This window comes from Cenococcum geophilum (genome assembly GCF_001692895.1).
Source record: "Cenococcum geophilum 1.58 unplaced genomic scaffold K441scaffold_40, whole genome shotgun sequence".
Lineage (NCBI taxonomy): Eukaryota > Fungi > Ascomycota > Dothideomycetes > Gloniales > Gloniaceae > Cenococcum > Cenococcum geophilum.
This window is the reverse complement of record NW_027137598.1, coordinates 329,727-349,379: the sequence shown is the minus strand read 5'-3', so window position 1 is coordinate 349,379 and position 19,653 is coordinate 329,727. Positions and strand designations below refer to the sequence as shown.

Here is a 19,653-nt window from a genome sequence, read left to right as displayed (position 1 = left end):
GCCACATATATATAGATAGACAATAATACTGTGTATAATAACGTGCGAAATATATGCTACTTAAACAAGCTCTAAATCTCCCTTTTCTGCGGCGCGATCGTAATATCCTTATCTAAGCAACTCATTAGCCCCATTTTGCCTAAGGTAGGTACAGGTAACAGAAACTAGTAGTAAGCAATATAGTAATAAGAAACAGGGTGGCGAGTTATAAGGTAATAGGTAACTGAAAACAAAGTAAGTAAATCCAATCGTAGTTAATAGGATAACTAAGCTGGAATAAACCAGTACAGTTAGAAAATCCTTATAGTCTATAGTAACGTAGATTACTAACTAGTGTCTCTTAAATCGATTCGACAAGTACGGAATTTTCTTTTATAGATTATTCGAATTTAGGTCGAGCAACAACGGGGTTAAAGGATAGCCTAGGAATAATAGAAGCAATATAGGAGAGTGCCTAATAAAGTAAACGTCCTTTATAGATAGTTTTCTTTAGCTTAGCTTTTGATTTATCTACGTTATTATATAGAAAACCCTTTATTAGGTAAGGGGTAAGCATATTATAGAGTATAGAAGTTGCTTTTTTCCTAGAACTCGCTTAGAGTAGCTTCGGAAGTATTAATAAAGAGCGGAAGCCCTTTAAATAGGGCTAGCTCTTAGGATATACTATATGCTTCTATTAAGCATAACCTAGCTTAGGATCACCCTACGTAGAGGATATATAGGATGAGTTTACTAATATAAATAAGAGATATAATTCAGTGGAGTAAAGATTCACTTTATTAGAATACAGTATGCACCATATTATAGAATTTATACAAGAGGGCAGAGGATAGAAAGAATATTTTAGTATAGTAATAAGAATTCCTCTAGTTACATTAAAACAAGCCCTAAATTCCCCTTCCCCGCTATACCATTGCGATTTCCTTATCTAAGCAACTCATCAACCTCATTTTGCTTGTGATATTAGCATTAACCTTAGTCGAAGCCACGGGTAAGCCATTAAGAATATCGAGAACATTAGCTAAATTAAGTTCTTTTAACCCAGGTAATATTTTAATTAGGTATTTTCTAAGGTACTCCCAAATCTTTTTATAACCTATATTAGGGTAACTAAGCTAGAATAAACTAGTACTGTTAGCAATTCCCGCAACCTATAGTGGAGCGGATTACTAACTAATATCTCTTAAATTGATGCGATAAGTACAAGATCTGGTTTAGCGGATTATTTAAATTTAGGTCAAGTAACAGCGGGGTTAAAGGGTGGCCTAGGAATAGTAGAAGCAAACTTAAATTAAGGTATAAGAGGGCGTGATAAAGTGTACGTCCTTTAGTGATAGTTTTCTTTAGCTCAGCTTTCGATTTCTTACAGTTGTTATATAGGTAAAGCTTTTCCAGGCGAGGGACAACCGTATTATAAACTATAGTAGTTACTTTTTTCCTAATCTTACTCCGGGACTCGGCCCGTTAGTTTTTTACTACTTTAACTTCCTTAGAGAAGCTCTAAAAGTATCAATAAAAAGCGGACCTGTGCTCGTATAAGGAATTTAAACTAATATTATATTCGGAATTTTCTACTACAAGATATAACTCCATAATACCGTCTATGCTCTTTACTATATCTTTTATAGGTATATAAGACTCTATATAACGTATAGCATCTCTAAAACACTTAAGAATTGCTAGTTTCCCAATCTTATATATTAGTTAAATCGTCTAAAGCACACATCCATCTGTTTGATCTTCTAGACGATTATTTTACATTTTTAAAATATATAGTATTTGATGCTCCTTATAGCCCGCGGCCACCGCGGAGGCCTAAAGGCAGCACATCTAACAGTCACTAGTGGTTGAGATCGGTGAGGCTATATATATGTTTAGAGAAAAGCCCTCGTCTATTATATATTTTCTCTTTCTTCCTAATACCTAGGATCTATGGCCTGCTTTAAGTCCCGCTTTAAGTATACTTTCCCTACCTCCTAAAAGTAGTCCTAACGCTTACTTAACGTAGTATTCGGACCTCGGGGTCTAGTAGTAGGTATTTACAAAGTCTATAGACATAACCGTTAATGTTAGGGTATATATATCTATAATAGTGTCGTTATCTAGAGCTAGTAGTTCTTCGGAACTATCTAGTGGTGGCATACTTAAGGATCTCGGTAAGGGGTACTTAGAACCGCCGTCTAGGATAGAGTTTAGCATCGGTATATCTATAAGATGGAGGTCTATTGCAAATTCAACATCCAACCCATAGGTAGAAGAGGTGTAGGATTGTTCTTTAAACAACGAAGAAAGCTTAGAGGACCCTTAAAGAGCGTCTATATTAGTGGATTGCATATTAGGAACTCTAACAGACGAAACTACTTTAAGAGGAGTTCTATAATCTTCTAGTTCGAGCGCTTTCCTTAACTCACGCTTAAGAGCATCTAAGTCGGTTAATTTAGCCGAGTTAGGCGTTTCTAAAAGCTAATCGTCGAATTCTATATCCGAGATTGTATTATTTTTACGTTTATTTATAGCTACTTAATTATATCCAGGCCTTATATCATCTTCAAATAATAGAGAAAATTCCCGGTTTGAATTGCTGGGCAAGATAGATAAATCTTATGCGTTAATATATGCATCCTTTATACATTTCTCTAAGCAGAATCGGTAACTAATAGGAGCTTGCTAGTTGCCTTTTGGTATTAAGTTAATGGCCTTAGCGTAATTAGGACCCAGGTTTAGCCTAAAGTGGTATATATCTTCTAGAACTCTAATAACTTACCTAGGTTCCTAATGGATAATAGTAAAATTAATACTCTATTTCAGCAATTATAACGGGGTAATAAGAGGAGCTAAATAGCGGACAAATTAAGTATAAGACTTAATGCTGCGAAAGGTTTCTCTTAGCTTAGATTTAAGGAGACGGGAATAGTATAGGGGTATAATAATCTATACTTTTAGGGAGCTAGTATAGAGGAGATTAATAGAGCTAAGACCGGTATCTTTAATATATATACTAAACGGCGATATTGTTCGACTAATATATATATAGGGGTAGTGTATACCTTCTAACTTCTAGGCTGTTTGCATTAAGCGGTTATTATATTAAAGTAGTATTAGAGGCAAGCCAATCGAGGCTTATATCTCTAGGTCTTTTGCATTAAGTATATAGTAGTCTATATTAATAGGCAATCCTCCGATTAATTCGGTTAGCTAATCTCCCTAAGACTGCGCGGTCGGTAACGAAGGTAGATCTTTATATGGAGTAGGCGCCTTTATATCTAGTATAAAAGGATTCTTATAGGGCCTACCTTAGCCTACCTAATAGACTAAAGAGTTTAGAGACTTTTTTAAGAGGTTGTTATAGTGAAGCTAAAATATAGTACTTTCGAAATCTACCGATGGGAATCTTTTATGCGCTCTACTAAAGTCAAATGGTTCTATAGGCACTTTAATCCGGATAAATTCGTCCTTATAAACCTCCTCTGTAAGAATAGAGCGAAAGGTATAAAAAAGGTTTTATAACTCTTTAACAGTAAGTTGGTTACAGTCGCTAGTAGAAAGTTTAATTAAGTCCGGATATTAAACCCTCTAAATACCTAGACGGGTAGACGCTAAACCTAATATTCTTTTACTACGTCTTTTACGCGGCTTAGGATTTTCCGTATATTTATTAAAATATATAGAAATATTCTCTAGGCCCTTCTAAACCTTGTCCCATTTAACCCCTATATTGATTAAAATATCCTCATTTTTGCAAATATAAGGAAGATTGTCGGCATAGAATACCTTTACCCAATCCTAAATCTGGTCAGATATGGCTAAAGCTATATATCTTTAACGTACCAGGAGGTCTTTAGTAGCCCTTTTAATTTTACTAAACTCTCGGTCAATAATAGAGCTTCGCGCTATATCTAGTGTTATATATCTTTTTCGTTATTCCACTCCTAGCTAATTATAGCAGTCTATTTATTAGTATGCTACTAGCTTTGAAATTTATTTCTAGACTATAGAACATATCACATTTAACATATTATACACTTCTTAACCACGCCGTATAGTAAGAACCTATTATTAGAAAGAACAACCTACTATAAACGTTCGGTTATTAGTAAACTATAGTAGCACGGCAGGTTCGCTTATACGAACTTAAGCCTATAATAGGGTATATTACGCAGCCAAATCTAGATTTTAATACGCTGTACACGGCTAACGTTTAAAAACCCAATTAGTGTCCACTATAAAACGCTAGGTTATTAGTTAACCATAAATATAGCAGTTAGCTTAATTTAATAACAAGAGAAGATAACACAATTATCACTAGCAACTCCGTATTTTAGAACTCGGAGTATTCCCTAGTTACAGTTAGTACAGCCTTAGCGTTTCTATACGCTAACTAACGCTTTAACCTCCTGGTAGGACTAAAATAGTTTACCCCACGCTATAATAGAACCTACACTAATAGTTTTAGTAGCATTAAGATCGCCAGAGCAGGATATAGGTAGCTAGACTTCAAATTAAGCGGTCTCTAGAGATCTGCATTTTGTTACCCTATTAACTAAACCCAAAAATAACACATTTTTAAACTACATGGGCATTTCCCGTTAGTATTACTAAACTTAGAGCGCATCTTAAGGCCTACGCCAAAGGATCTTCCGCAATTCTTACTTTGCGACTTTATTATCGGTTTAGCTAAGGACCTAAGGTTTATATTAATAAGTTGTTACTTAAGCTAGTAGGAATAATTAAAGAAGAGTTTCTGCTCCCCTAGCGAGAGGTATCCTACTCTAAGTGGGATAAAGCAGTAAAATGCTAGGAAGGCTGATGCACTCAAACGGACTATATACGCTTATTGGGCCTAAAAACGTATGGACCGTTTATAACCAATTGGTCCTACTAGTATCGCCTCAATTATAACTTATTACTTAATTATAAACAGTCCTGCAAGTCCTAAATAGAAAGGTTTACTAAGAGTCTACCTATTAAGTCTATAGATAACTAGTTAACCCTAATAGAATATAATAAAGTATAAGATGCAATAACCGGAGCCGGCAATCGCTAAACGGTAGTAGATACTTAAGTCCAATTTTGGTCTTAAGACCGTTATCTTTTATTATAACATAAACTCTAAAATAGGTAAACTCCTAGGCTATTTAGATTGGTAGATAAACTTTTTAAAGATAACTTTTAGCTATCTTGTCCTCCTATTACGCCTTAGTATAGTTAGGCGGTTCTTAATATATAGATACTCTATAATATCCAACTCTAATAGATCGCGGTTTAGCTAAGCTATATATATCCTTAAACTTATATCCTCTATTTAGATTTTACAGCTATCGCACCTTATTAGGTAGTACTGTCCAATAACTTATAATATTAAGAGTAAGATAGATACTTTAGTATTATTAAAAGAGCAGGATATAAAGGGTTCCTTTGGCCTTTTAACCAGTATACTTATATTTCCTCCTAACCTTAAGCTATAATAACTAAGATGTAAAGGTAGCCTGCTTAAACTGGCCAAGACTTATAACATTCTCATTTTTTTATAATTTAGTGGTATTCCTAGGAGATAGTAGCGTTTAGAAAAATATCCCCTTCGCAATGGCTTAGTTTAAGTTAAATCTTATATATATAAAATAGCGTTGCGAAAGCACTATCTGGAGAGTTTACTTATTAAAATGAAATAGCATAAGCCTTAAGGAAACAGCTCTCTGTTAATAATACTATCCTCTCCTAGCGGGTAAGAAATAAATATTAACCCAAACTTAGTAGTAGGCACTTTTTAATTTTCCTTAAATAGAATGCTCTAAATGGTAAGAATTTGGATATAGCCCAATACTTATATATTATATCACCTGGATTACGCAGCTCTAAAGCTAAAATCTACCAATCCCACCAATGCTATACGATAGAGTTGCCATTTATGCCTGATAATTTCCACCTTCTGAGCTAAATCGAGGCTCCAACACTGCGTCGAACCCCGCAACTCCTTATCGCCCTTAGGCGTGTCACCCCTGTTACCGCCCTCCCCTGCTTACCACCCTAACCCATAAAACCCACCACATTAGCCATTGAAGTGCTCACCTTTTAGGTCCTTAAAAGTCGACCCAGTCGGCACTATAGAGAAAAGGTATAAATACTTACGCCAGCCTCTTACCCAAACTCGCCTCTTCTTCATTACCGCTATTCGTGACTTACCCGTCCCTATTTCAACGTCGTAACTCTAAACTATAGACCTCTTTCCTCATTTTATTCTTTCAGCACATGTCTTTACTCCTCCTTCTTTAAGTGTTACCCTTTACTCGCTTAACTGGCCATAGTCTATCCTACTTAAAGTAGTGTCTATATATCTAATATAATCCTAGATCTTAACCGCGGTTAGCAAATAGTTATAAATAAAGTGTGTAGAGTTAGGTGTTCTAGGTGTAAACGGTAGAGGTTTAACTTTAGAAACGCATAGAGTACTCGCGCAGCTTGCATTTTATTATAGAGAAACAGATCTTGCTTAAAGAAAACGCCTAGCGCTTTTCCTATAAGGGACTATTTATTAAAAGAAAACCGGTAGTTAAACATTATTACCGAGCTCTTTCAAGAGATATTTTTCTTCAGAGTTGGATTTTCTCCTTAGTGCGATTAGAACTTTCTTAATTATAAATATGGCAATAGTGGCAACCCCTATTGTGGTAGCTTTAAGCCTTATAGCTCTATCCTTAGTAATAAGAACGGCAGGCTTTGCTCCTAGATAGTCCCCTAAACGGCTCCCTCGAGCCTCTTAGTTTAGATCACTTTCTCTATAAGCCACCCTAATAATGGCTTTAACTAAATTCCTTCCTCCTTCCGTCATATAATCGCCTATTTGCTTAGCCATAAACCGCTAAGTAACATTACTATCCGTAGCGGTAGCAATTCGCACTTTTTTCTTTTCTATAATAGCAGCCCTAGTGCTACTAAGAGCATTTTATGCAGCTATACCTGTTAAATCTTTGTTCCCTAATAGTATAAGGAGCTTAGCGATAACTAGATATTTTAGTTAGATACGCCTATAAATTAACATTATATGCGGCTATATACCACTATCTGGAATTATAACGCTCCAATCGCCCTCCTTAAGTAGTATCTAAAATACGTCTTGTTAATTAAGTAGTAGATTAGCGTTATAAACTATAACCTAGTTTATAGGACCATTAATAGAGCACTAAAAGAAGACACGCAGTATTATCTTACGGTGTAATTCCTAAGTAGAATCCTATTAGCTGCCTTTATAAGAACGGGCGCATAGCCGCTCTAAGTCGTGGTGGCGCTTAGATTCTAAGTCTTAGGCGCTAATTATAGTTAACTAGAAAAACTTCTTCGTTTAGCTCTAAGATCTCGCACCCTTAGTAAGTCGTCATTAATATCGTAAACATTATCAGGCTTTTAACCTATATCTATTACATTAACTAACAGTAACGTACGATTTAAGGAATAAGAACCCTCTTTATTAGTTTCGTGCCCTAGCCGGACTTATATAAATACAGAGGACATAGACCACGTATTAGATGTGCGGTTATAATATATCCAGCGTTTATACTAAGATAAAGTTAGGCTAAAAGTCCTTAATTATAGCCTTTAATCTTATAGATGCGATTTATTAACTAAGGCGTAGAATACACTCCGTTTTTAATTTAATTGTTAAGGTAAGTTTAAAAGAGTGCTTCTCTTCATTATGCTTACTACTAAACTACTATTCTAGGAAATAGTATTAACTCTAAACTTGCTTATATATAAGGTAATCTTCTAGTAACGGACGGTTGTCGTTTTAATCTTAATTAGGGAATAGATCGTTTATAATAAGCGGCTCGTATCTCTTAGACTTTAATAACGTATTAAGGAAAACAACGATTTCTAACTAGGGGGCGATATTATATAGCAATGTGCTAATATATAAGATTAAAATAGCGGTAGAAAGGAATATAAACAAAACGTGAATATAAGGAAGAACATTTTTGTCCCTAATACGCCGAAGAATAAGAGCTAAAGTTAAAAATATTAGACAATAAGTACGGGAGAATATAAAATCGGAGGATAATTTAAGGAGCTAAGCGGATAGCTCTTTATTAGAAAAGTGTTTTAGTTCTAGAAAATCTAAAGATGGCGAACGACTTAAACCATTATCTAAGGGAGTTAATAGTTGTTTAGTGTAAGAGCTATAGAGCGATTTTTTAGCGTATAACTGGAAGGCATACCTAAGGATTAAGTCCTATAAGCCGTAATTAAAAAGTCTAGTAATATTAGTGATGGCAATATAGACACCTTACGTTTTCTATTTAGCGGTTACGCGCCTAATATAATTATCTAATTAACTTAAGAATAATATAAGAGCTTCTTTAAAGCCTTCTAATAATAGCTTTCCAAAGAGAATACTATAGGCTTTAATAAAATTTATATCTACGGGTAGAGAGTGCAAATATAACGTTTTAGAACGGCTAAGTATTAGATCTAATAGTATTAAGATAGATTCTCAGGTGCTTATAAACGGCTAAACGCAGGTTAAGGACCATAAATAGTAGTAAAGTTATTAGAGCGCATTAGGCCGCGCTAGTATAGCTAAATAATGGTATAAACGGCCTATAGAGGGACTCTTATTAGCAGCTTTACTATACTAGAAATGTATAATACTTACCTAGGTTTCGCGATCGCGTAGGTCCTTATCTTTAATAGCTATATAATATTAACTAAGATTACTAAGATATTTAATCTAAGTATCCTTAAATATAGGCACTATCTTATAGAGAAAAGCCATTATCTGATAAGTAAGGTATATAAAAGCGAGTATATAATCCAAACTTTCGGGTAGCCGACGGCGTAATAGCTTAAGGAAAGAGTAGATACTATATTTCCACATTCTAGTAGGCATAGAGTACTTAGATACTAGGCAACGTAATATAGGGGAAGTAGAAGAATGCTAAGAGGCTAAGAAGAAGTCGTAATGCTTATACAGTAGGGTTCGGTATAGAGCAATTAATGCTTGCTAGTGATTATTTACTAGTTTAGAATTAGGATCTCCTTTAGCTTTAGGAGACGCAGAGGCCTAAGCTCTGTCTATATAAATATATTTTATCTCTACTATTATAAGTCCAGTATATATAGACTTTACTTCTAAGGCAAGCTGCTCTTAAGAAATAGGGCGTGAATCGGGTTAAAGTAGAAAGTTTGGATATCGAGGATCAAAACGCTGAATTTTGACAACACCCGGTTGCTGTTGGAGGGTTGGCTGTATATTGAACGGTGACGGTAAGCCACCTGCCAAGCTGTGCTTTGGACTTTCATAATAAGATGGCGACCTATGGGTCCCGGATTGTCGCCGACGGGTAGAGCGGCAGCGGGAGTTCCCTTGAACGGACCACCCATCACTGGACGAGTTGCCCGTATACGGTTCACCGGCAATCTCATACCCGACTACTTTGGCACGCTTTGGACCGCCCCGGTGGATTGGAGTTCGCACGGCAAATTCTGTACGCTGCGCACCAGAGCCAGCAGCACGTTTCCTACTAGGTCGATACGTCGAGGGGGCTCGGCCGTTCCCGCTAGAACTCTTCTTGCCTCCAAGTGTCAGCCGAGTCAGGTCGGGTGTCGAACCAGTTGCATCGGATGATGCATGCGAGGCTTCCCGTGCCGGCCGATCAGCCGAAGATTTCCTGCAGAGGTAAATTAGCTTCCAGCAAGGGAGAGATGCTAAGGATGATAGAGCGGGCCGAGGAAAGGGGGCCGAGCTAAGTTTCCTAAGGCAGCCTAACACTCACGCCTTGCGAAGCTCTTCTTCTCGTAGAGTTTTCCGGAAAAGGGCAGTTCCTCCCTGGGGATTTAGCCCCGCTTCCTGCACTTTTGACGGGTGCTCAAGATTAACATGGCTATACAGCTGGTCCTCTCGCTGGAATATCCGCACATCACAAAATGGGCAGGCGAGGTTCTGTGGCAGATCGGCCATTGACGCAATAAACTTTTTAGGTCGGTGCTAGAAGTCGAGGGGAGATATAAATTTCTTGTGGGAGCTTTTGAGTGAAGGGGGGGACGCTGGGATTGGCAGCCTTATAGTAACAACTGCGATTCGTAGTTTTGCGCACCGATTGCCTTCTCTGACAACACGCCTGCCTCCTTCTTGTTGCCTTAAAAACGCGACCCGCAGTCGGCGCCACAGATAGGTAGGAATAAGCCACTGCCACATGCTAGGATAGATGATGTTTTTGTGTTCTAAGCGCCGAGTCCTCTGGCACTTGTCGATGGAAAGTTAAACCTTTGTAATTTCTGCAATTTTATGGTGATCCACGCAAGAAAAAAGCGAATGGACACTTTTGCATTGGACTTAAATTTAAGCTTTAAAACCTTCTGCAATGTGCCTGGCTTGTTGGAATAGACAATTCCAGGGACATATAGGATGTAACGGGGGGAGATTGATTAGCATGTGTGCATGGGCCGTCCGCATCCGGTCTGTCGATCTTTGGACTCTCTATGGATGACCTTCGATTCTAGGATTTGTCGTTTACGAAATGCATTAGAATCCTTGGCATGCAGATCCCCGATTTTTGCACCCAACCTTATGTGTAAAACCGTGAGATAGCCCATTTCCACGTTAACGCGACTTATTATTGATATAATGTCCCTATTAGGAGGCTTTATATATAAGCAAAGGATATATAAACTGGATAGAAGGCGCTCAAATCGCTCCAATTGACGTCGTAAACGCTCCAGCTCAGCCTGTTCTATATGTATTCCTCCTGCGGCGTGTTGAAACTGCTGCCGGGTAAAGGAATCGCACCTACTCTCACGGATGGCTCGCTTGAGAAACTCACTATAATTATGGTGGAATTCTCGAGTATATAGGTGCTAGCGACGGATCCACGCCTTCAAGACGGCCCATATAAGCTCAATTGGATTAAAGTCTGGTGAGTACGGCGGTAGATAGCGAATAATATGGCCCTCCTCTTTAATAGTAGCTGGAATCCGCGCGTTGACGTGAACTGGAAGGTTATCTATTACGATTACCATAGTCTGATTTGGATATCGCTCACGAAGCGCAGGAAATAGGCAGCTGTATAGCCACCTAATAAAGTTATTAATCTTGAAGTAGCCCTTACGGGCTTGATAGCAAACCCAGCCGTCAATCGTTGTAGCCGCGTAGATACTCCAAGTATCACCTCTTCGAAGATCGCCCTTATAGCACGCCTCCTCACCGATTGGAACTCGCCCTCTCGTCCGTCAGCCGGTCTTCTCGTTGAAAATAGCCTCGTTAAGGAATACCACGATATCTGCTGGAAACCGCCTCATATCATCACGATAGAGCTCCCTTAGCTGTGAGTTACGGCCCTGCGCCATACGCCTGATTGCCTTCCTTGACCACCCTTCCTTCTTTAAGACACGGTGGATTGTAGTACTAGTAACATTAAGATTACGTTCGTGATAGAACCAGTACTGAATTTCGTCTAGACATTTCCAACCGTCGTGGAGCAGGAGTTCAAGGAGAGCCTCTCTATCAGCCTTTGTTAACACCGCCGGCCGGCTAGCCTTTCGTATGAGGCCTGATAGGCTGGCCATATCGCATAAGGTTGCGTTCGGTGTTATACACGGTAGCTCGACTGACGTGTAGCTGTTCTGCGACAGCATCTGGCCGCCAGCCTAATTCAAGTAGACGGACCATATCCGCGCGACGGGCAGGGTCAATAGGAGGCACTATAACACTAGGAAACGCGTCAAGATAGGGCAAATAGCAGGGCGACGTCGGCTTCAACTTACTGACTGACGGTAGGGAGTTATGTCGACAATAAGGCGCGTTTGATGTGGGAAATGGGCTATCTCACGGTTTTGCACGTAAGGTTGGGCGCAAAAATCGGGGATCGGCATGCCAAGGATTCCAATGCATTTCGTAAACGGTAAATCTCGCTTAACTAGGTTAATGAAACTTGCTGAACGACCGTCGATTTCTGGACTCGCTTACAGCTTATACGAGCTTCGGTTTCTCCCCCCGTGTGCGCGTAACACACACACCTAATTTCGCTTTCTTGCACACTAGAGAATTTCAAGTTTAACTCTTGCAATTAAGCTTAAAAATTAGAGACTTTACCTTTCTTGTAAGTGCACTTGACTAGTTGTTAGCGAAATTAGGTGTGTGTGTTGCGCGCACACGGGGGGAGAAACCGAAGCTCGTACAAGCTGTATATGGATTACCTTTAATTCTAGGATCTCGCTTAATTAGGCTAATAAGGCGTGCCGCCATGAACAATGTGGGGGCAGAGGCTATGTGGCATAAATCCTTTGCATTTACCTAGATGGGGAACTGCGCGTAACCTCTCCTTCAACTCAATTGATCTTTTCCCCGAGACCGAAAAGGAGATTCTTCGTCTTCTTTGGGAAAGAACTAAAGGGCATCAAATACAGGATCCTATCTATTCGGCTTTATTGTTTAAACATTTACGGGATCGCCCTGACGCAATTGTATTCCAGGTACGTTTAATATCTCCTACGGTATCTGTTCTAATTAAACTGCAGACTCTAATGCAAGACATTGAGATTTTGGCATGCAATCAAATTTGAAGTCTACGCGTCTTTAGATAAGCCCACTTGCACCATAATGTGAATTCGCGTTCATGCGCATGAGACCTTTGAAATTACAGTGCGTGCAGCAGAAGAAGCCCGTGACGGTGGCGTTGTCATCTTTATCAGCTGCGCGGTGCTCCGTTAAAGGATGCGTTCCGCCGAATGTCCCTGCATCTTAACTAATACTTCCTCCTTCCCTCTCAACAATTCTACACAGATGGAGGGCTATTTCAACTATCAATTGCTATGGCAGTGCGATCTACTATCATCAGTATCGACCTGTTCAGCGCCAACAACATCACCCAGTTCGGCATAGCCGCCATAGGGCCAAAATCTGATTCTTTTTAGTGATTTTCTTTAGCAGGGTGGCAGCACGAACCTGAAATCTCAGTGCAGTCCACAGCGAAAATGCCAATAATCAACCTATCGGCCGGAAGGGGATCTGGGGCGGCTGAAGCTCCCTGTCCGCCAGACAGAACCAACTGAGAACGCCGATAGTGACTTGGAACGGAATGAAGCGAAGGAATAATTGAACGACAAGGTACTCCCAACGGGGGAACAGTGGTAGTGCCATCCAAGTAGAGAAATATCTACAGAACGTAAGTGCAAAACATTGTAATACCAATAAAGCAGTATATCAAGAAGTACAAGGCAACAAATGAGTTCTGCGCAGAAGTAGGTAGCGTAAGTAGGTGACTGATCATGCATCTTCGGGAGGGCAAAGGCGGAAGGCAAAAGCCTCAGCCTCGTCCAGTGCACCATTTATTAAATATCTCCAACATCAGGTGCATTGGCAGTTGGCTTGAATCAAAGGATCTCTCTCAGCCAGAAGGGGGTTAGGCCGAAATAGGCCCGCTCTGTTCCTGTCCATTCCAGTTCCGTCCCGTCCCGTCCCGTCACTTCACTCCCAAATATCGTGATAAGGCCGAGCTTTTAATTTCGAACAGTAATGCGCCTGTAGTGATCCAAGACTTCTTTTTGAAAAGCGGTCTTTGATCTGTTCCTATGAAAGATTCTGTTCCTTCTTTAAATTAGTAAGTAGCGCGTCTTCCTTATCCGTGAATTTTACTCTAGACTTTGGCTCTTGGGGCTTTGGCTTTTGAGACTGCTCAACCAGGTTATCCGATAAGCGGAATCGTTGAGTACAGCGAATATGGAGGCTGCTAGTCCTAGGTAGACTAAAATTATGTATGGAAGGAGAGCAACAAGAGATACCCGACGCATAGGGTCGGTCGTGGATCGAGCATGATGGGCAGCCCAATATGCAACCCAAATGCAGCACAAAATTGAGGGTATTAAGAGCGCTAATGGAATGGAAGCAAAGAGAGTGTGCATCCTTAAAAAGGAGACTAGTGCAACAAGGCAACTGGGGCGAAAAGCGGTGCAAGGCAGGGAAGGCCGCAAGGCAACGAGTAGATCAAAGGCGAACTTGCATTCTTAGCTTTGCATCGGGCGTAATAAGGCCTATATCGTCAAGTCTCCCTGTCTCCACTTTGAAGATTCATTGAGATTTCACCACACCTCCAGGAACCCAAGCCAGCTTCCGCGAAGGGGGCATTCCTGGACGTAAACGGAGCCCCGACTCAGCATGATTAAGCTAGTTGATCAATCTCTATTAATTTTGACCTCTTTGAGGAAAGCAGCTTTGAAGCACATACCTAACGGATGGGAAAGAATCCGATTAGTTCTCAGGGTGGTGGAGCCGTAATAGAGGCTTGCACTGATTCATCCTAGGAGTCTCCCGTCTGCCTCGTTTTGAGTGCGAGTGTTTTGACTCTAGGGTGATGTTTGGGTGCTAGTTATCGGATGCCGAGGCAAAGGCCATGCGTATGCCTAATATGTGGATGAGGACCGGGTTGCTTTATACTAGCACAAATTTGGGGCGCTAAAAAACGGGCCCGTTTTTTAGTGCCCTAAATTTGTGCTAGTACATTATTCCTCCTAAACCAAAATGCTCTGCCCACCATTTGCTGTGGGACATCCTCACACCTGGTGAAATGACTGATATCGCCACGAAACTCAGAGCTGCTTTGGCAGAAGAAGAACCAGCAAAAGTGCTTATAGAGCCGAGCGTAAGTAGACCGATTCCCTAGGCACCACCTCTCTACTTAGCTCTTTTACAGTTAATCCAAAGCGTCAATGAAGTACTTGAGTTAGTTCACCAGGCCAAGTCAAAATCGAAATCTTTCGCCAAAGGAATAACTTTCAAGGTTGACATTAAAGAAACTGGTATTTCGAAAACAAATCTTTCACGAATACGCGAGTCTCAGCCTAGCCATGAAGTTACGAGCTTTCTTGCTGAAGTTCAGGCCGGAACAGTTGCTTTCTGGAACCCTCAATTTCAGGAAATCTATACGGATGAGCAGAAGCATTTTCTTAAACTGCCACTCAATCATACACTCTTCATTTGCTTGGTCCTCGAAAAGAACGAGATACATCACAAGATCCTTCGCAGATTTGCTCGAGTAGTTCTATCGAAGCTCTCTCAAAATGGTTACACGGCAGCATCAATAGCCCAAGACTTCCACAGAATCGGCTTAAACACCGAGACCCTGCTTGAGAAGTTCACTCAACAGATAGAAGCCTTTATTATCGGTGGAAGCAAGTACTTCTTGATCGCGGATGCCCTTGGAGGGCCCGGTGCCTTGTTCTTCCTTCCTTCAGAGATAGGGAATATGGTGTAAGATTCAGCGATAAACAGTAGTTGTTTGTGTGCTCACCATACTCTTAGATGGGAAAAGGATTTCTCAAAGAAGGGTTCCAACCACGACGAATCAATTCAAGCCCTTAAAGTCGCAGGCGTTCACGATGCATCGAAAGACTATCATACACTTGCCCAAAGCTTGATTGGAGAAGGCATTAGTATGGGTGAGATCCCTATGAGTTAATGTGGATACTGACTTAGCTAGATACCACCGTTACTGTTGCGCAAAGAGCGATTAGCTGGATTTCGAAGGCTCCAAAAAGAGGACTTCAAGGCGCCGGGCGACTAGAGGGCAAGCGGCCCAGATATCAACGGAGCTCATCAGAGAGCCGCGGAGATAAGGCCGGTTTGGCTCTACAAGGTAAGACAGTTTATTCTGGCGTATTAGATGGCAGCTAAGATACAAGTAGATAAAGAGAGAACAATTCCAGCGGAACAAGGTAACGGCACTACGAGGCAAGGCCAACACTTGCGAGTTCCTAGCGTAGCAGAACCCGTTCCCACGTTCCAACAGGCTGCCCCAACATTACACACCCAAGAGTCACATGAATATACCACTATAAACAGCACGGGTAAGTGAAGATAGGACCAGGGGCCTAAGAAAATTCTAACTTCTTATAAGGCAATCCCGAAAATAATCCACACAGTCTGCCACCAGGGCATCGAGATAATATAGCTCAGTTATTTGACTCATCACATCCACTGGACCAGAGAAGCACGCCCCATGGTGAGTACCGCTGCAAATGCCCTTATACCCAGTACCTAACTTTAAGGGAGATGCATTTGAGCAAACGAAGACCATCGGCTCGGACGGACCATGTAGCGAGAATCAGGGAGATGCGACACAGTCACTGCCACAATTTCAGATAGGGATAATAGCTGGTCACGGCAATTTGTGTGTCCCAGTGAACGCCGCACAGCGGAAGGCACATTATGAAGACACAGTAATCTCATCTGACGCCGAGAATGGATCTGGGGGTTTCTTATCAAACCCATCCACTCCGCTGACAGACGCCGAAAGTTGTTTAGCCACACTAGATGGCGGAATGAGCGGAGAATCATCGACTCTAACGCAGAATGAAGTCCCTTCTCCGCCAGGGCTCCTCACAGACTTTGATCCACAATACAACCTGTTTGATGATTTCCTCCTCACATCCTTCGAGCCACAACACAACTTCTTTGGAACAGTCGACTTCACCAATCTTAACACAGAACAGCCATAATCTGCCTACCGGGCTTTCCTTTCGGACCGGCTACGGCGACAAGATAAGAAATAACACCTCGTCGCTAATAGCGGCTGGTTTACCGGCAGCACAAAACACAGCACACCCGCAAGCCAGTTCTACTTGCTGTTGAGTGCTTTTGTCGGTGATATATGAGGGCGCCTTTTGGATCTGGATAGGGATGACAAACTGGTCTCTTTGAGTTCCTATGCGTGCATCCTCTTTTGTAGATCGAAAAATGACCCAGCGTTGAGGAGGCTGCTAAGTAATCAGTAGATTACGTATAGTTCGATGGCTCACTACTTACCTTTGTAAACAACTTCAACCAAGCTACTCTGCATAGGTGCAAAGCTTCCTGATCCACCTCCTTAGATGTACATTTCTCTATACCTGGCTCCGAAAACGGTGTAAAAGTGGTTTCCTGCTTCTCCAGCACCTCATAAATGTTCTTGATTGTATGGCCGGTGTCCAGTTCAATCTTATCTAAATGTTCGGGCATGAGTGACGTCTACGAGAGCGGAAGGGTTCCGAAGAAAAAGATGGGGGATTTTGCCGTGTCAGGAAGATGTAAGATCAACCGCGTAGAAACTACATTCAAGGAAGCCCCTTTTTAGTATTGGTATTGCTAAGGCTCTAGCAAAGGTTTTTACTTACCGTCTTATGTAGTCTAAGTTACCGTTAAATGATCGATAAAAAGTGCGGATAATACTTTTCGGCGGACCTGGGTAGTGGGGTTTTTCTCGTCATGTGACTAGCTTATCGAGTGGAGGGGCAGCGGGAAAATGCTTGGCATGCATATGAGCCTCAATATGCAAGACAGATATGTCGCGCGCATGGGAGGCTAACGCATTTGCTTCTTTATGTCGTTTTTGTAGCCCAATTCAACTAAGTACTCTATAATGCCGCACTCAAACATTCTAGCGGCTGTGGCATGTGTCGATCCAATCGTAAAAAGGAACTAGAGGCAAGTCATACATATCTAGTGAATGGCTGAGAAAAATCTACCCCGCGGTCTAGCTAACGATCTCTAACTGCGACAATTGCCGCATTTTTGAGCGGAGCTTGCAACGCAGCTGGCTTTCTGGGATTTTCGGCTCGCTCAACAATTTCGCCGGGGGGTGGGCGATAATGGAGAAAGTAGGCTAATCCGAGCTTCTCGCTTATGAATGTATTTCCTAAAGGCTCGCTATTTAAAGCACTCGCCTTCGCCATAGTCTTTGGCAAGTATATATATCTAATAAGTCTTCTGGCTTTCTTCCACCATCAGTTTTCCTTCCAACTCCTCTCGCCTCTAGCTTGAATTTATTCGGATCTACTGAAACATACACGCCGTATCTAGCGTCTGCAATCAAATCTCCACAGGGAATCTCAACGAGATTGGCGAAGTTGGTCAGGATTTTTCTAGTCAAATTCCTTCTGCGGCTATTCCGGTAAATGAAACTTATTAACTATAAAACTAGCTTAAGCAGGGACTAACACTCCACTGTGAAGGCGCTTATGTCACTCAGGGGTGCCATCTAGGGGGTTGGTGAGGATAATATCATCACAGACGGACCTGCAGAGAATATATTGACCAGAGACGATTTCAGAATTGCGGAGCTACCCGAAAGGGTTCGCCTAGCTACGTTGGACGATCTGCAAGATCTGCCTCTTATCTATATAGTAGGGTTCTCGTATTCCCTAGTATTTAAAATGCAGCGGCCGTACTACCCCAAATATCCCAGGTATACTTTAAATTACTTCGAGCTCTAAATTATCAAGGCATTCTTAAGCGGTGCAACTATTTTTATTTTAGAGGACTCGTATAACTCAAGCGAAGAGGAAGAGTTTCCTAAAGTCCTTCCCTAAAGATGTCTCCGCGTAAAGACTAACAGTAAGGTTATTATTGGTATTGCTATTGTAATAGGCTTAAAACAAGGAATATTAACTAATAATGACCGAGGTATACACAATCTTTACTTTATATTAAAAACTCCACTAATAATATAATAGCTTATCTTAAACACCGTAAAGAGAGTATTGTAGTTCTAGACCATGATAAAGATATGGAAGCTGTTAAATTATATATTAATTAAACCGGAGTCGCCAAATTAGAGTATATGTCGTATAGGAGCCTAATGTCTTTAGCTGACTAGTTATAGATACTTTGAAGGGTGTCGATTGAAAGTTAATATACTTATAGTAGGCGGGCCTTATATGGACCGTGGCCATAGGACATCGCTACTAACCGCATGTACAAATCTGGCCGACTCTTATATTGTTAAAATAGCTGGATTATTTACACCATGGAGCAGAGAAATTGCTAGAAAATCTGGGTTTGATATTAAGGATCTTCCTGTGAAATATAAGGATTTGTCTTTTACTATAGGCCTTAGTGTCCGTAAGCCTCGCTAAGTATATAAGAGATTATAAGGAATATCTGGTTAGTGTATTAGGTAGTGAGGTCCGGAAGCAAGCTTACACGTATTTTAAGGCGTATATTTTAGATGTTAATAATTCGTTATTAAAGTAGATGTGATAGCATTTATTAGACGAACTCCTATGCCTCTTTAGAGTAGAATATTGCTCTAGCCTGCCACGATAGGCAGTGGATTCAGCTTTGCTGCCGTAGTTCTACAAGGTTAAAGTATTGCATTCGTCTGCAGGATAAATTGTTAAAGGACGTAGGATTAAACGTGTTCCAGTGAGATGACTCTATTTGCGCCGCTATATGAATTACCTAGCGGGTTTAAATCGGCCCGCTAAATCGACATTAAACATATCACAGCCGCGCTAAAGATTAAAAGGGCGTGGGGTTAGTCTAATTGAGTAACTGTATGGGTCCTGCTTTGAACAGCTCTCTGCGTGGCTGTGAGTGTGGTTATGAGGATTACCAAAGGATTGCGAAAGGACTATGAGGAGTCCCTAATAATATAAATAGGTTGGCTTAATAGTCTTTACTGTCTAGCAAGTCCTCCTTCTACATTACAGTAACTAGGCATGTTTTTGCTTCTGGTTATAATTTTCTATAGCTAACCTTAATATAAATAGTTAACCTAAACTAGCGCCATATCTATTAAGATGAAGGTAAAGTTTGCCTATGTCAAGTGTAAGTATACTAGCACTTACCCTTATAACCTACTAATAAAGCAGCAGCTCAGGCAAGAGCTCTCTATCCCGGCGACAGCTTTTATA

The 19,653-nt window shown here is 40.8% G+C and overlaps 3 protein-coding genes across 3 annotated transcripts; 1 reads left to right on the top strand and 2 right to left on the bottom strand.

Annotated features, from left to right (window-relative positions):
• Positions 1-8,267: 8,267 nt before the first annotated feature.
• Positions 8,268-9,226, bottom strand: K441DRAFT_730318 (uncharacterized protein). Its single transcript, XM_067654216.1, has one exon. It carries the CDS (start codon positions 8,876-8,878, stop codon positions 8,720-8,722), a length of 159 nt encoding a protein of 52 aa, XP_067500714.1. The 5' UTR covers positions 8,879-9,226; the 3' UTR covers positions 8,268-8,719.
• A 3,687-nt stretch (positions 9,227-12,913) lies between these two features.
• Positions 12,914-13,465, bottom strand: K441DRAFT_220488 (uncharacterized protein). The gene has a single exon (XM_067640587.1). The coding sequence runs from the start codon at positions 13,312-13,314 to the stop codon at positions 12,976-12,978; it is 339 nt and encodes a 112-aa protein (XP_067500713.1). The 5' UTR covers positions 13,315-13,465; the 3' UTR covers positions 12,914-12,975.
• Positions 13,466-14,549: 1,084 nt separating this feature from the next.
• On the top strand, positions 14,550-16,479 carry K441DRAFT_698532 (uncharacterized protein; the record flags this gene model as incomplete). The annotated part of the gene is made up of 7 exons (XM_067653073.1): positions 14,550-14,624; positions 14,676-15,232; positions 15,284-15,420; positions 15,462-15,617; positions 15,667-15,828; positions 15,879-15,983; positions 16,016-16,479. 7 exons carry the CDS (start codon positions 14,550-14,552, stop codon positions 16,477-16,479), a joined length of 1,656 nt encoding a protein of 551 aa, XP_067500712.1.
• Between the last annotated feature and the right edge of the window lie 3,174 nt (positions 16,480-19,653).